The sequence below is a fragment of the Eurytemora carolleeae genome, unplaced genomic scaffold (assembly GCF_000591075.1).
Source record: "Eurytemora carolleeae unplaced genomic scaffold, Eaff_2.0 scaffold3, whole genome shotgun sequence".
Taxonomy (NCBI): domain Eukaryota; kingdom Metazoa; phylum Arthropoda; class Copepoda; order Calanoida; family Temoridae; genus Eurytemora; species Eurytemora carolleeae.
In genome coordinates this window covers 309837-327177 of record NW_019397377.1, presented here as the reverse complement: position 1 = coordinate 327177, position 17341 = coordinate 309837, and the positions used below count along the sequence as shown (strand labels likewise).

Here is a 17341-nt window from a genome sequence, read left to right as displayed (position 1 = left end):
CAATTTACTTCTACCTGTAGGTTCCTTGTTAGATTAGACTCCTTTAAATACTGATGGATCAACCTGACTACAATATATCTCCTATTCTACCTGTAGGGTCCTTGTTAGATTAGACTCCTTCAAATACTGCTGGATTAATCTGACAACATCAGCTGACTCGATCTCAATCGACATGTTCTCTGAAACATTGGTTGTTTTAAAAAGGAAATTACGGTCGGTACGCGCAGACATTTGAGACCTTAAAACATATAAAAACGAAACTTTCCTTAATATTTTCTTTAAGTTTGTTTCCGATGCTGAAAAAAGACCTTGGATAGTGTATGGCGTACAGACTTCATTTTTATAAATAAGAAAGGATGCAATGGTTCAGTGGTTGGTATACAATATCAAGAAAACACAAAAATTTGAAGCTTTTTACACAAACACCCTCCTACAAAAAATATGGGTTCCCACAAAGTTTAAATTATGCGATCGAAAAAAAACTGTAAAAACCATACTGTCAAAAAGTGTGTTTAAAGTAAATATATACCAATCAAAGATTATAGATACAACAAATATTTAAGTTATCACAAATATTTTCTAGGACTAGGACTTTGGCTTCGATGCTTAAATGTTCACATACTAAAACAAAGGAACATCAGATTTAATATCTAAAAAAAAAAAAAATATTTCAACAATTTTTATTTAATCAATTAAAACACTTTATGGATATCTGATGTACCCTTGATATCCTGATGTACTGTACAGTTTACAGTGTACATTCTGTACAAGGCTAGAGATTCTGAAGTTTGGCCGCTAACAATGTGTTGTACATAAGACAAGCTACTGTACAAGGTCCAACTCCGCCCGGTACAGGAGTCACCACTCCAGCAACCTATATTTAATTTAATTAAAGATTTAATTTAATAAAATTCTTATTTGAAATGGCCGCAAAAAATGTGTTAGACAGTCCCTTTTAACTTAATATATATATATAAGCTACTCATGGATTTAAAAAAAGGATTTTTAAATAAATACCTCGTTTACATCTTTCGTCATATCTCCCACCACTATATTTTTACCAGCAGCAGTCCTAAAATAGGACTAGATAGAATAGGACCAGGACGGACGACTAGGATTACTAGGACCACGATGACAACAAGGACGTGGGTATCGTAAAATTTGTAAATCACTGGAATCATTTTAACAAAACTGTTTAAGATAAAAAGAAAAGGGAAAAATGGAACTGTGTTTTGAATCTCAAGATGGATCAAACATTTATTCTCAAATAAAAACAAAAAAACATTGAATATAGACTTTCTTTAATAACGATACTCCACACAAAAAAGTTCTGACCTACTAGGTCAAATAAACTAGAACAATACTTAGAGAGTGAAACGGCAAAAACAACTATAAAGGTCAAAGGTTTAAAGAAAAAAACATTAAAAAATCATAGACAAAGCTATACAATTTAGACCACAAATAAAAAATATATAAAATAATTAAAAAAATACTGTAAGCAGGACAAGAAGAAACAAAAAGATGACGAACATTGAAAACTGTTTTCTACCTGATACGATTCAAACCAACATCGATTAGAATAGATCCAGGTTTAATTAAATATTTATTAACAAGGCCAGGGACACCTGTAAAAAACTAAAGATTAAAATAATATTTAAATAAAATAAGTAAAACTGTTACCGGCTGCAGAGACTATAAGATCAGCCCCTAGACACGCCCTGGTCAGCTGGTGAGTAGGCGTGGCTCGGTGACAGCTAACTGTAGTCATATCAAACCCACCTACAAAACAACAGTTCAATAATAATATTTGTTTAAAAATAAAATTAAAATAAATACCTTTCGTCATATCTGCACCGAGAATTATAGATATCGGCAGACCGACATTATGCGATCTTCCGATAACCACCGCGTTCTTTCCCAGAGTAATCATTTTCAACTCCTCAACTATTCTCTTCATAAAATAAACTTTTAACTTTCAAAAATTAATTAAATGTGAAGAACTATCTTTGAAAACTTTTAACCACAACAAACTAAATTTTAAATCTGAATTTTTTAAAATTTCGACGTTGAAAGTTTATAAACCTTAACCGCTAGAGCGGTGCAAGGCAGTATTGTAGATTCAGTCGTCTTCTAGCGTTCTTCAAAATAACAGAAAAAAATAATCAAACAAAATAATAGAAGTTGAAGGAGAACAAACAAAATAGTAGAAGTTGAAGAGAGAACAAACAAAATAATAGAAGTTGAAGGGAGAACAAACAAAATAATAGAAGTTGAAGGGAGAACAAACAAAATAGTAGAAGTTGAAGGGAGAACAAACAAAATAGTAGAAGTTGAAGGGAGAACAAACAAAATAGTAGAAGTTGAAGGGAGAACAAACAAAATAATAGAAGTTGGAGAGTAAAAAAAATAGAAGTTGGAGAGAGTACAATAAAAAAATAGAAGTTGGAGAGAGTACAAGAAAAAAATTAGAAGTTGGAGAGAGTACAATAAGAAATAATAGAAGTTGGAGAGAGTACAATAAAAAAATAGAAGTTGGAGAGAGTACAATAAAATAAAAATAGAAGTTGGAGAGAGAAAATGATAGAAATTTNGGTGTATATTCAACCTCTGCTATTAAGAAACCTGCATAAGTTTCCCGAGATTAGTTTGTGTAAATCCATCAACATCCTGGAAAAAATAAAAATATTTATAAAAGTAAAAACTGTAGGTGGGAGGGTGTAGGATGACTTCTAATAATGTTTGAAGTAGAATACAGATGAGTTCAGATTAGTTCATATCGGTTCAGATGAGTTCAGATGAGTTCAGATGACCTCAAATCAGTTTAAATGTGTTCAAATCTCGATAAAAGCCTTCAAAGAAGATGTACTGATCTTTAAACAATCTTAAAAAAGAATTTTCGAAATAAACCAGTATCATTCTATACTTGAGAATGAAATAGATCAGTACTTTGTCATAAAAAATATAAACCTTTTAACACAGTGCATAACAAATCCACATATGCTTAACTCTAACAAACATGAAATTGGTGCATATTTATGAATGCATTAACGATGTCGCAAACCTTTATGGTTTAAGAAAAACTTGAAATTGAATAAATTTACTTGCCTTGGAGGGATGAACTGCATTACATATTTGTATCTCTGAGAGATGAAGAGGTAAAGGTAGTTGAACAATTATACCGTGAATACTGGGATCCTAAAGGAAATAAGTTTAATCAAATTGATTTATACATTATAATTACTAAAATCAAACTTGTAATAAATTAAATTCTTTATTGAGACAATTGTTAAGAAAAATAAACCCTAGATTTAAACTATAATTAAGACCATTTCTCTGGGGCGGTTAACGTGCTGTATTTTTCGCCAGTCCAGATATTTTGTGGATCTAGTGAATTAAATCCCACGTTCTAAATCTTTTAGCCTAATGTTATACGTTCTTACCTCATTCAGATCATGAATTAGGCCAAGTATTTTGGATTCAAATGTATCTTCTGATAAATGGATAACCTGATAAATATAAGAATCTTGCACAAAAAATTAGGACCAGTAAAATTTGCTATTTAATGATTGTTACATAACGAAGCTTAATCTTAGCATTTCCTTCGTGTATTATACATTGAACAACTGCACTAGCAAGTTTAAACCCCTTGATGATCAGATCAAATCATGCTTTTAGGGACGCGTTACAACCACACACCAAAATTGAAGTGGCTATACTAAATCAATAATGAAGTGAGGTCTTACGATTTGTAATCTTTGTTTATTTTCACTTGATTGTTAAAGAAAATCCGCTAAGAAGTTATTTTTATTACGTTCATTAACAAGAACGAAAATGTGTGAAACATTTTAACCGGAAAATTCATCGATAAAAACAAATAAAAACAAGGATTCTGTCACCTTTATTTATCAAAAATACAACAATTAAACAAATAAGTAATAAAGATAATTATCGACATTCCAATAACTTTACGTCTCACAATATCGTAATAAATTGATTATTATTTTCGTTTCTCGTTGTCAAATTGATCAAAAGAAATCTCGCCTGTCCTTTTAGACCACATTCTTCCGCTACTTCTTGCTTCTTCTCCAAATATATTTTAGAGGCAGGATTATGACCTAATTTTAATCAATTAGAAACATCATTGAGTAATATACATAACAACATTTTTTTCAGTGACGGTAAACTTCTTTGCGAAGATGCTCTATCCAGGGTTGGTTGTGTGGAAAACAGTCCGAGCTATCTTGTAGCTCCCCGGCCACAAAAAATATATAATTGTCAGTTATTTTATAACTATATGTGTATGTTTCAAACTTGTGGCCTAAGAAATGATTTGATTTGATTGATAATTGTCAATCTTTAGGATCTGGACTGTTCTTTATTGTGAAATTTCGCAAGTTGTTTTAAGGGATTCTCAACGAAATATCAAGTTTATTTAAAGAAAATTGACTGAATTTAATACGTTTCCAGATATCTTCCGTATTTCCGCTCTAATAAAGGTCTAAATGGTACTGCTATGAATCGGGAATGCAACTTTTTATTTAAATTGGGGTAACTTAATAAAACGACTGTCGACAATCCCTCAAAGAAGATTTGCCAATTTGCAGATAGAAATACATAACTAACGATAAAATTTCAAGCGAATTTTATACAGTAAGACCCAGTAAACTGTTGAATAGAAAGCGTTAAGCTATGGTTTTAAATAGTTTCTTTAAATACAGCATTAGTGCTGGAAACACGGTCACATTTCACCGAAAAATTAAATCTTAAAGCTATCAATCTCTTTGTTTTAAATAACAATAAAGACACATAAGATTGCAAAATGTCGTCATCCAATTCAACAGTTTTTGGATCTCAATCTAGATTATTTAAAATTCAATTGATATTTGTTTAATAATGAATAAAAAATTCTTACCAACAGCGATGGCTACGAACTGCGGAGAAAATGAAGATTTAAAACTCTGATTCAGTAAAATTTCCTGAATTATCAGTTAAATTAGGTTCAACAGATATAAATTAATGTCAATAATATTAGATTTAATTACTTACAGGTATAGGCTAGGTTACAATATTAGGGTCCGTCCTAGTGTAAGATTTTTAGACCTTCTGTTAATTTTTGTTGTTAAATAGTTGTCTCCCCTCCAATGCCCGTGGGAGGGAGGGGGTCCAGAAATAGTTCTCAAGGAAATTACCAATTTCAGGGCTTAGACTGCGGCTGACAGGCTAGGGACCGAGATCCGCGGCAAGGACAGGCTAGGGGCCGGGCACAGCCTTTGTATAATCACACAATGTAAATAAATTTGTGGGATAGGCATCCACTGGATATTTCTTTAAGATCGTATACTAGGACATTACTATAGATACAAATCTGACCTCTTTAACCTCTCTCTTAATTTTATTGGCCAGCTGGTGTCCATTGAATATCGTCGCCAATTCTCTCCGGATAAACAGATATTTTAAACTTATGTTTTTAGAATGCAATGATTTTAAAAATTGCATTTCTCTGTCTTCTTTAGTACCAAGTAACAGAACTAATGCACATCAACAGCAGACAGGTTTTAAACATCGGAAAATACTGCAGCAATATTATAAACTTCTCAGGAACGTTGTTGACAAGTTATTTTACGAGATTCGGCCAAAATATGGTGTTGCGCGTAAACATTATAAATGCCACGTAAGATGGCTAAATAATCTACCGGGTTTACGAAGACGACATTAAATACAGCGTTACCCACAAAGAATGAGACTACAAAGACAATTATTCAGAGTTTATACTGCCAAATATGTCCGGGAGTCCAGAGGCCTTTTTTTCAAATTCAGAAACCCATGGATCCCGGTGGCTGACATCAGGCCTGTGCCCAGTAGGTAGGATTTTAAAGGGTGCTTTTTTAAGGGTTTGAAGTCGAAAAAAAGGAAATTTTAAGTTGTTGCATGCAGATTTGGCTGCAGTGTTCAATTCAAATCGATTTAAACTTCCAACAGCTGTAAAATGAATGATGAGTCAAATCATTGAATATGTGTGCGAATCGCAAAAGAGTATTTTTTAAGGTGCTATGGAAACGCCTCAACACGGAAATGCCTAAAAAAAAGAGCGGAAACCCCTCAAAAACCGGTTTTTTTTGAGACGTTTCCGCAATTTCTGCAAGAAAAACGGAAATCCCACAAAACCCAGTTTTTGAGGGGTTTCCTCTTTATTTTGAGGCGTTTCCTAAAATTTTTGAGGGGTTTCCGCTTTTCACCTGACAATTATTTTTGAGGAATTTCCCAATATTTTTGAGGGATTTCCCAATATTTTTGAGGCATTTCCGCAAAATTTTTGAGGCGTTCCCGTATTTTTAACAACTTGATTTAGTTGAGGTGTTTCCTCTTTTTTTTGAGGCGTTTCCGCAAAATTTTTGAAGCGTTTCTGTATTTTTTAAAACCTGATTTAGTTGAGGTGTTTCCTCTTTTTTTTGAGGCGTTTCCGCAAAATTTTTGAAGCGTTTCCGTATTTTTTAAAACTTGATTTAGTTGAGGTGTTTCCACTTTTTTTTGAGGCGTTTCCGTTTTTTTTGAGGCGTTTCCTCTTTTTTTGAGGCGTTTCCTCTTTTTTTTTGAGGCGTTTCCGTAAAATTTTTGAGGCATTTCCGTATGTTTAAAAACTTCATTTAAATTTTTGAGTGGTTTCCGTATTTTCATAAACTTCATTTAATTGAGGTTTTTCTATTTTTTTTGAGACGTTTCCGCAAAATATTTGAGGTTTTTCCGTATTTTTGAAAACTTCATTTAGTTGAGGTCTTAACTCTTTTTATTTTGTCGAGTTTTTGTTTTAAAAAAAAAAAATTCAAGGCTTATTAGAGTCGATTTCTCTTTTTCCTTACGGGTTTCCAGAATTTTTGGAAGAGTTTGTCTTTTTAGATAACTTCTTAAATTCATTATAGAGGAGACTTATCAGAAAATTTCGTTTCTGTTTTTTCAATAAATGGATTTTAAAACATAAAGTTGAGACATTTCCGCACGTATTTTTCCGAACAGTTTAGAGAAGTTTCCACAATTTACTTTTAAAAAAATTGAAATTTCATTTTAATTTTTAAAAAAATTTTACAACATTTTTTTATTCTCGTAGAATCCACCACATTTTTAAATAACTTTGTTAGAAATTAAAACTTAAATAGAATTGAATTGAATTGAATCAAATTGATAATCAAAAAAGAAAAGATGGGTCCGTCCTAGTTTACGATTTTTGGAAAATCGTTTTCTAGGAAATTACCAAAAAGATAAATTGGATGCATTATAACAAGCAAGTTTTCATCATTTTTAATTATTTTTAGTTTTTACCCAAAAATTCAGCAATTAAAACCCTTAAAACCCTATAAATTGTTTTTCTCATTTTTTATGATCCCTATTTCTTTGAAACCTCATGGTGTTTAATTTCTGGGAAAAGATTAATTATTTTGGAAAGGGGGAAAGATTTTTAAAGAAAGAAACTAAGTTTTTTTTAACAAACGGAAGAAGAGGAAATGCCTCAACAAATAAAGTTTAAAAATTTTATAAAAAACGGAAATGCCTCAAAAAAAGAGGAAACGCCTCAACAAAATAAAGTTTAAAAACTTTTTTCAAAAAACGGAAACGCCTCAAAAAAAAGAGGAAACGCCTCAACAAAATAAAGTTTTAAAAGTTTTTTCAAAACACGAAAACGCCTCAAAAAAACGGAAACGCCTCAAAAAAAAGAGGAAACGTCGCCTCAACAAAATAAAGTTAAAACTTTTTTAAAAAAACGGAAACGCCTCAAAAAAAAACGGAAACGCCTCAACGAAATAAAGTTTTAAAAGTAATTCAAAAAACGGAAACGCTTTAAAAAAACGGAAACGCCTCAAAAAAAAGAGGAAACGCCTCAACAAAATAAAGTTTAAAAACTTTTTTCAAAAAATTCGGAAACGCCTCAAAAAAAAAAAGAGAAAAATGGAACATACTTTTTGTAAAAAATTGATTTCTTCTTAAGCCTCCTTTTTTACTTTTTGTTTCCTTCTTTTCATTTTTGGTATTCACGGGCTCGATTCCCGTACTCCACACAAACCTGTGGTTTCAAAAACATCTGAAGCCGACTTCTGGTTTAGCAGTTATGACCATCTGTAGGACAGAAGTGAGACTTTCAAATGTGATACATGTCCCTAGTCTAACTTTTCAAGGCCTGCTCATTAAGAAAAAAGTTAGACCTCTAACTTTAATTGTTTTGGTGTCTGGGAGGATTTTTAAAAAGTTCAAAAAGTATGTCGAAAAAATTTTCAAAAATAATTATTTTTTATTTATGACAAATATTAACATATGAAACATATGTTAATCAGGGGGTGGAAACGTCATGTGTGCAGGGGTCCATATAATTCCTTTCTCAATCCCAATTGGGATTGACAAATTTAAAAGAAATGGCGGCAAATTTTTTAAATGGGGGCAAATTGTTTTAAAAGAATAATAAAAAAAATTGAGGGCAAAATTTGTTTAAACTGGGTGCAATTAAATTTTTTTTTAGGGGGCAAATGTGAGTGGAAAAGGGGCATTTTTTATGTTTGGGGGCATTTGTTAATGGGGTCAACTTCATATTTTCTGGGGGCAATTTTTTAAATATTAATGGCAATCAAAGTAAAATTTTGGGCAAGATAAAAAATTTTGGGGGCAATTTAAAATAATGGGAGCAAATGTGTGAGTGGAATTTGTAAATGATTTTTTAATTGGGGGCATTTTTTTCCAATTGGGGGCAAATGGGGACAAATGTGTTAGTGGAATTTGATATTTTTTTTAATTTGGGGCATTTTTTTCAAATTTTGGGGGCAATTTCCACCCTTTGAATTTCAGTTTCATCCTTCCCCCCTCTCCCTCCCCTCGCCGAAACAACAGCTTTCTTAACTCGCGTTCTAATTGCAGAGCCCAATGAACTATAGATGGAACATTAATTTCTTTTAAAAAAATGTGCTTAAGTTTTTAGGATGATGAAAGCAAATTCGGCGCTGTGCAATTTTAATACTCAAAGAAACTGGAGTACATAATAAAAATAAACACATTTAGTTCAGCGGATTCCCATTTCATATTTCTTGCTTTGGTGCTATATTATAAATATATTGACACAACCCCCTACCCCCACCCTTACACACATTTCATTTGACCGCCAATTCAATCATCTTAGACTCCTCAGACCAGACCAGTACTATTAGATTTTCTCCAGTTCAAAATTACTCACAGTGAAGCTCGGACAATGTTATAAAGAAGTTTCATTGCATAATTTTAATATTATCTTAAACATTTATAATAGTGCACATCAATTAAAGTGATTATTATTTATTTTTAAGTAACCGTGGATTTTTCACATTTCTTGTTTTCTAGGGAAACCAAAGTAAAATTATGGAATTTATACAGGGGCGCAACTTTTGTGGTCAGTATATACCGATTTCTCATTATATACTAGGAACTGTTCAATGTTCTTGAGTTTAAAAACTATACTTCAAACAGATTAAAAAATGATCTACATGAGACAACTCATTGAATGCGTGCAGCAAAGCACAAAGTTCTGTTCTTCTAGTGTCTTTTTATGTATTTCAGAAGTGTCTGTTATTCCCTGCAGGCTTATTTACATATTTACTATGTGTATAAAGTCCCCTGTTAAAGTCTACAGCATGTTTTTCTATTTTATCCACTATAGTCCATAATCCATAGTAGTCTTTCTGTATAGTCCCTTTGCCCATGTTTGCCAGTAAGGGGCCTACCCATGTTCTCCTCTTAGAGCCTGTAGAAATCCTTTAGTTCGATCAAATCGTTATAATTTCTTGATATTCTTTAATAGTTAGTATTTTAGGTCGTCAGTTTTTGTAACCTGACATATTTGTATAAATCTAAATACTCTTAAGAAGTAGCTTTTTTGTGAGAGGATAAATTAAGAATGACCCACTTTCTTTAAGTTGAATAAGAGAAAATAGTAAATAATTCTTCTAGAAATTTGATAAAAGATGGTCCGCAATTATCGTGATAGACTCGAGTGAGGGGGTGGGGGGGGGGGCGAAATTTATCAATAAGTTTTATATTTATAAACGTGATTTACACAATCGGTCATTTTTTTCTGTAGAGTGGTTAGTTGTGTACACTGTACATCTGAATGGATTATGAGAAAAGCCTCTTCGTTTTCTTTCTCTATTTATAAATGCATTATTGTTCAGACAAAACCTTTAATGTTACCGCTGAGAATCGGACATGTTCCTTTAGATGGAGTCGTTTAAAATTACTTCTAGTTAGTATGTTCGATGTATCAGTTTTTATTTAAAGGGAGTGACCGGCTATGTAAGGTAGTTGAACATACAGTGTTGTGGAAACCTTCTTTCGGATTCATTTGAGACATATTAAACTTTTTACAGATCTGTAAATCCTGAGTTTGAGCGCAAATTCGACGTTGAAAACCTCTACTTTGGGGGTGGATACGTTTTCAGAATTAGTTTTTTTTTTAATTATTAAATAACGACGACATAAAATGTAAAAAAGTTCTACAATAAACTACAGATTTAGGAACATTTTGAGAAAATAAAAATTAATCTTATCCTCGAAAATAAGTAATCTTGTTTAATTATTAATTTTTATTTACACATTATTCCGGTTTCTCATTATTAAAAAAGATATTCGCAGATTTTCTAGAACTATTATTGAAAAGACGACATTTGGAGAATTTGAAGAAATCTGCGAATAAATTCAAAGAAGATAAGAAATTCAATACAATAAGGAAAACGAAATAATCGATTTTAGCATTGATTATTTGACAAATTTCTGTTGAGAAATATGTTCCTAACCATCTAATTAGATTACTGTATAATTTTTATTTTATTTTTCGTCGTCGTTATTTAGTAATTAAAAAGAAACTAATTCTGAAAACGTATCCACCCCAAAAGTAGGAGTTTTGAACGTCGAATTTGCGCTCAAACTCAGGATTTACAGATATTTAAAAAGTTTAATATGTCTCAAATGAATCCTAAAGAAGTTCAACTACCTTACATAGCCGGTCACTCCCTTTAACGTTTTCATGTTGTTGCCTATTTAACAATCAACCTATTTATCTTAAACTAAATACGTTAATATTTATATTTATTCATAAATGTTAGTTTTTATATTGCACAAATTGTCTATGGGAGAAAAAATTTGTTTTTAGTCTGTAATTTGTTTAATTTTAACATATTTGTTTTTAGTCTGTAATTTGTTTAATTTTAACATATTTGCACGATTTTGCCAATTTTTGCTCACACTATAAAGTGAAAAAATCTTTAAAAAACGTGATGTGCGGTGCTAAAAAAAATTTCAAGTTTGAAAACTAAATTTAAAATAAACTTTTTACTGAAAGGATATGAACATCTGGACATCTCGGTCTTAATAATATGCCATTTAAGAGACTGAAAGTAAAGGTGAAACTATTTTGATTAAAATACTCAAATCCACCCAGCACTAGGTCCAAAGTTTGCTTTGATACAGTCAAAAAAATTTACTATGGAAGCCTAGTTTCAATTGACCCTCTCCATTCAAAGATTTGCAATGCCCGATTCACAATGGTACTCTTAAAAGTATGACTAATTTGATATCACTGTTAATAGTTTTGAAAACTGATTATTTTTATTTGTGGTTTCTCTACAAAAATGACCTCTTAAATATTGAAGATAGCTGAAATTATGAAATATCATTCAGACATATAGATATTTGTTATTTATTACTTATAAGATTTACCATTTTCAAAAAATTTTAATTTTTTTTTAAATTTCCAAAATGTTATAAGCAATTGCAACTGCAAAAATATACACTCAATCCTTTAAGAATCTGTTTTCTTCTTTCAATCGTTTATAAACTGGATTACTTACTACAAATCTTCAGAAACTACCATGCCAGATTCACAACAGAACTTTTTGAACCTTTTACTAATCACGGGTGACATAAAATTCCGAAATCTGTATTTATCAAGATAAGAAATCGTGGGAAAAACGTATTATCCGCGAAAACGCCTATATTTATATTGCATACAAGCGATTTCATATTTGAACCACTTGACGATTTCTAAAAATGACTGTAAACAAAATTTTTATTCAAATTTTTACATTAGATTATGATATAAAAAAAATGAAAAGTTTGAGACATTGGATAAATTAATCAATTTGGAAAATGAATTATTGGACGCAACATTTAGAGAATTATTATTCTTTTTAACAGTTACAGGGTTACCCACAAGGATAAGAATTCGGAATTAAACTGTATGTTTTCTTAAATTGATGATTATCTCCAACTTTTTTTTGACAAATTATTAAATAAGCCATGAAAAGAATATATTCAATGCAAAAAAAAACTAAATTTACCTTAACATTTTTTCACATCATAGGGGAAAAGGTGGAAATTGTTATCTATACCTTTTTTGGTTGTAAATTGCACTNTCTAAATTAAATCCTATAACCATACTTGGTTAATTGGCCTAACCCTGTACTTTTCACTTGAGTTAGATGCTCTGTTTGCGTCATACTTAAAATTTGGTATGTTTGGAAATTTCAGTTATTTTGAAGTAATATTTAGGTTTCAGAAATAAAAATGAAATGATTTGCGTCTTTTGGCTGGATTAAAGGTAGACAAAGAAATGGAGTAAACATCGTGTGATCTTTTTTGATTTACCTTCTCTATATTTTTAGCCTTTTTTATTAGACTTTCCCTAAACTGGGTGTTAATAATGGGGGGGACAGAAAATTGTCATTATTTGTTATATTTAATCTAATCGTTTNAACAAAGGACTTGAAAATAAAGCCATTGAACTAAGGTCTTGAGAATAAAGCCATTAAATAAAGGACTTGAGAATAAAGCCATTAAACAAAGGACTTGAGAATCAAACCATTCAACAAAGGACTTGATTATTAAGCTATTAAACAAAGGACTTGAGAATTAAGCCTGTAAATTAAAGAACTTGAGAATCAGGCCAATAAACAAAGGACTTGAGAAAAAAGCCATTAAACAAAGGACTTGAGAATATAGCCATTAAACAAAGTACTTGAGATTAAAGCCATTAAACAAAGGACTTGAGAAAAAGCCATTAAACAAAGGACTTGAGAATAAAGCCATCAAACTGAGGACTTGAGAATAAAGCCATTAAACAAAGGACTTGAGAATAAAGCCATTAAACAAAGGCCTTGAGAATTAAGCCTGTAAATTAAAGGACTTGAGAATAAAGCCATTAAACAAAGGACTTAAGAATAAAGCATGGAAACTAAAGGACTTGTTATTCAAGCTGTTTAACAATTTGAAATTGACTTAAAATGTTTCAATAAGAAGCAATTGTTTACCCTAAAGAGGCTGCTTAAAATTCAATGAATAAAATAGCCGAAATATAAAAAGGACTTAAAATTTTAACCTATGTATAAATGACTGAAATTTATTTATCTTGAAAAAAAAGTTTTGGATCATTGCTGGAATTTAAAAAAATGTTTTAGGATTATTGCATGTAAAAGAACACAAAAGGTCGTCTGATAATAAGTGAGAATTAAGATATTAGAAACAAAAGAAAAGCCTCACCCATTTTAGCCTTTTTAGGGTTTTAATAAAACATGTTATTGATATTCTATCATAAGACGGGCCATAGTGGGAAGTGCAGTAGCTCCAATATTAATAATATGTTTTATCTGATTTAATTTTTTTAACATTTTTATAGGTTCCCCACGACTAACAATAAAAATGTTCAATTGGTAAAAATTAATTGAAACATTTTATGATCTTTTCTTTAAAAAAACATTTCCAAAGGATTTATTAGTATTTGATAAAGTAGCAATTAATTTAAAGGACTTTAGAATAAAGTTATTGCATTTTATCTTTAGAATAAAGCCATTAAACAAAGGACTTGAGAATAAAGCCATTAAACAAAGGTCTTGAAAATAAAGCCATTAAACAAAGTACTTGAGAATAAAGCCATTAAACAAAGGTCTTGAGAATAAAGCCATTAAACAAAGGACTTGAGAATTAAGCCTGTAAATCAAAGGACTTGAGAATAAAGCCATTAAACAAAGGACTTAAGAATAAAGCATGGAAACTAAAGGACTTGTTATTCAAGCTGTTTAACAATTTGAAATTGACTTAAAATGTTTCAATAAGAAGCAATTGTTTACCCTAAAGAGGCTGCTTAAAATTCAATGAATAAAATAGCCGAAATATAAAAAGGACTTAAAATTTTAACCTATGTATAAATGACTGAAATTTATTTATCTTGAAAAAAAAGTTTTGGATCATTGCTGGAATTTAAAAAAATGTTTTAGGATTATTGCATGTAAAAGAACACAAAAGGTCGTCTGATAATAAGTGAGAATTAAGATATTAGAAACAAAAGAAAAGCCTCACCCATTTTAGCCTTTTTAGGGTTTTAATAAAACATGTTATTGATATTCTATCATAAGACGGGCCATAGTGGGAAGTGCAGTAGCTCCAATATTAATAATATGTTTTATCTGATTTAATTTTTTAAACATTTTTATAGGTTCCCCACGACTAACAATAAAAATGTTCAATTGGTAAAAATTAATTAAAACATTTTATGATCTTTTCTTTAAAAAAATATTTCCAAAGGATTTATTAGTATTTGATAAAGTAGAAATTAATTTAAAGAACTTTAGAATAAAGTTATTGCATTTTATCTTTAGAATAAAGCCATTAAACAAAGGACTTGAAGAATAAAGCCATTAAACAAAGGTCTTGAAAATAAAGCCATTAAACAAAGGACTTGAGAATAAAGCCATTAAACAAAGTACTTGAGAATTAAGCCATTTAACAAAGTACTTGAGAAAAAAGCCATAAAACAAAGGACTTGAGAATTAAGCCATTTAACAAAGGACTTGAGAATTAAGCCATTAAACAAACGACTTGAGAATAAAGCCATTAGACAAAGGTCTTGAAAATAAATCCTTGAAAAAAAGGACTTGAGAATAAAGCCATTAAACAAAGGACTTGAGAATTAAGCCTGTAAATTAAAGGACTTGAGAATAAAGCCATTAAACAAAGGACTTGAAAATAAAGCCATTAAACAAAGGACTTGAGAATAAAGCCTGTAAATTAAAGGACTTGAGAATAAAGCCATTAAACAAAGGACTTGAGAATAAAGCCATTAAACAAAGGACTTGAGAATAAAGCCTGTAAATTAAAGGACTTGAGAAAAAAGCCATTAAACAAAGGACTTGAGAATAAAGCCTGTAAATTAAAGGACTTGAGAATAAAGCCATTAAAAAAAGGACTTGAGAATAAAGCCATTAAACAAGAGACTGAGAATAAAGCCAGGATACTAAAGGACTTGAGAATAAAGCATGGAAACTAAAGGACTTTTTATTCTGGCTATTTTACAATTTGAAATTGACTTAAAATGTTTCAAAAAGAAGCAATTGTTTACCCTAAAGAGGCTGCTTAAAATTCAATGGATAAAATAGCCGAAATTTAATAAGGACTGGAAATTTTAGCCTATGTATAAAAGGACTGAAATTTATTTATCTTGTAAAAAAAGTTTTGGTTTATTGCTGGAATTTAAAAAATGTTTTAGGATTATTGCATGTAAAAGAACACAAAAGGTCGTCTGATAATAAGTGAGAATTAAGATATTAGAAACAAAAGAAAAGCCTCACCCATTTTAGCCTTTTTAGGGTTTTAATAAAACATGTTATTGATATTCTATCATAAGACGGGCCATAGTGGGAAGTGCAGTAGCTCCAATATTAATAATATGTTTTATCTGATTTAATTTTTTAAACATTTTTATAGGTTCCCCACGACTAACAATAAAAATGTTCAATTGGTAAAAATTAATTGAAACATTTTATGATCTTTTCTTTAAAAAAATATTTCCAAAGGATTTATTAGTATTTGATAAAGTAGAAATTAATTTAAAGAACTTTAGAATAAAGTTATTGCATTTTATCTTTAGAATAAAGCCATTAAACAAAGGACTTGAGAATAAAGCCATTAAACAAAGGTCTTGAAAATAAAGCCATTAAACAAAGTACTTGAGAATAAAGCCATTAAACAAAGGACTTGAGAATTAAGCCTGTAAATTAAAGGACTTGAGAATAAAGCCATTAAACAAAGGACTTGAGAATAAAGCCATTAAACAAAGGACTTGAGAAAAAAACCATTAAACAAAGGACAAGAGGATAAAGCCATTTAACAAAGGACTTGAGAATAAAGCCTGTAAATTAAAGGACTTGAGAATAAAGCCATTAAACATGGGCCTTGAGGATAAAGCCATTAAACAAAGGACTTGAGAATAAAGCCATTAAATGGTCTTGAGATTTAAGCCATTAAACAAAGGACTTGAGAATAAAGCCATTAATAAAAGGACTTGAGAATAAAGCCATTAAACAAAGGACTTGAGAATAAAGCCATTAAACGGTCTTGAGATTTAAGCCATTAAACAAAGGACTTGAGAGTAAAGCCATTAAACAAAGGACTTGATATTAAACCCATTAAACAAAAAGGACTTGAGAAAAAAGCCATTAAACAAAGGACTTGAGAATAAAGCCATTAAATAAAAGACTTGAGAATAAAGCCTTTTAATTAAAGGACTTAAGAATAAAGCCATTAAACAAAGGACTTGAGAATAAAGCCATTAAACGAAGGAATTGAGAATAAAGCTATTAAAAAACAGTCCAGAAATTTGCGATAAAACAAACAACTTTAGAATAAAACCATTAAACAAAGGACTTGAGAATAAAGCCATTAAACAAAGGACTTGAGAATAAAGCCATTTAAACAAAAAGGACTTGAGAATAAAGCCATTAAAAAGCCATAAAAAAAATTCTTGAGATAAAAGCCAGAAAAGAAAGGACCTGAGAAAAAAGTTATTAAACAAGGGACTGAGAATAAAGCCAGGAAACTTGTTATTAAAGCTGTTTAATAATTTGAAATTGTCTTAAAATGTTTCAATAAGAAGCAAAGGTTTACCCTAAAGAGGCTGCTTAAAATTCAAGGGATAAAATAGCTGAAATATAAAAAGGACTTGAAATTTTAGCCTATGTATAAAAGGACTGAAATTTATTCATCTTGTATAAAAAAGTTTTGGAATAAAAAAATGTTTTGGATTATTGCTGGAATTTAAAAAATGTTTTAGGATTATTGCATGTAAAAGAACGCAAAAGGTCTTCTTTAAAAAACATTTCCAAAGGATTTATTAATGTTTGATAAAGTAGCAATTAATTAAAAGGACTTTAGAATAAAGTTATTGCATAAAATGCCTTTAGAATAAAGCAATTAAACAAAGGACTTGAAAATAAAGCCATGAAACAAAGGACTTGAGAATAAAGCCATTAAACAAAAGGTCTTGAGCATAAAGCCATTAAACAAAAGT

The 17341-nt window shown here is 30.5% G+C and overlaps 2 protein-coding genes across 3 annotated transcripts in view; both read right to left on the bottom strand.

Annotated features, from left to right (window-relative positions):
• The window catches only part of LOC111713872 (WD40 repeat-containing protein SMU1), a gene marked incomplete in the record, with an annotated part of 10052 nt that extends 9247 nt beyond the window's left edge, over positions 1–805 (bottom strand). The window contains 2 exon segments of the mRNA XM_023488844.1: positions 91–179; positions 723–805. Coding sequence (XP_023344612.1) covers positions 91–174 — 84 coding nt within the window.
• Positions 181–5665, bottom strand: LOC111713874 (bifunctional methylenetetrahydrofolate dehydrogenase/cyclohydrolase, mitochondrial). 2 transcript variants are annotated; one of them, XM_023488847.1, is made up of 13 exons: positions 5371–5665; positions 4913–4976; positions 4042–4115; positions 3441–3506; positions 3106–3195; positions 2623–2667; positions 2083–2127; positions 1837–1951; positions 1681–1779; positions 1550–1625; positions 1018–1072; positions 722–874; positions 181–621 (listed from the first exon to the last, which is right to left on the bottom strand). In XM_023488847.1, the coding sequence occupies exons 1-12, from the start codon at positions 5494–5496 to the stop codon at positions 773–775; spliced, it is 957 nt and encodes a 318-aa protein (XP_023344615.1). In that variant the 5' UTR covers positions 5497–5665; the 3' UTR covers positions 181–621; positions 722–772. The 2 variants fall into 2 exon arrangements, with proteins under 2 accessions (XP_023344615.1, XP_023344614.1); XM_023488846.1 differs by having other exon boundaries at positions 2083–2130; positions 5371–5664.
• Positions 5666–17341: the final 11676 nt, after the last annotated feature.

Excerpts from the sequence above, each read along its gene's own strand:
- LOC111713874 (XM_023488846.1), bottom strand. The coding sequence starts at position 5,496 with ATGCAATTTTTAAAATCATTGCATTCTAAAAACATAAGTTTAAAATAT. Across the intron at positions 4,977-5,370 it reads TTAAGAGAGAGGTTAAAGAG|GAAATTTTACTGAATCAGAG; the intron begins GTCAGATTTGTA and ends CTGATAATTCAG. Across the intron at positions 2,668-3,105 it reads ATGCAGTTCATCCCTCCAAG|GATGTTGATGGATTTACACA; the intron begins GCAAGTAAATTT and ends TATTTTTTCCAG.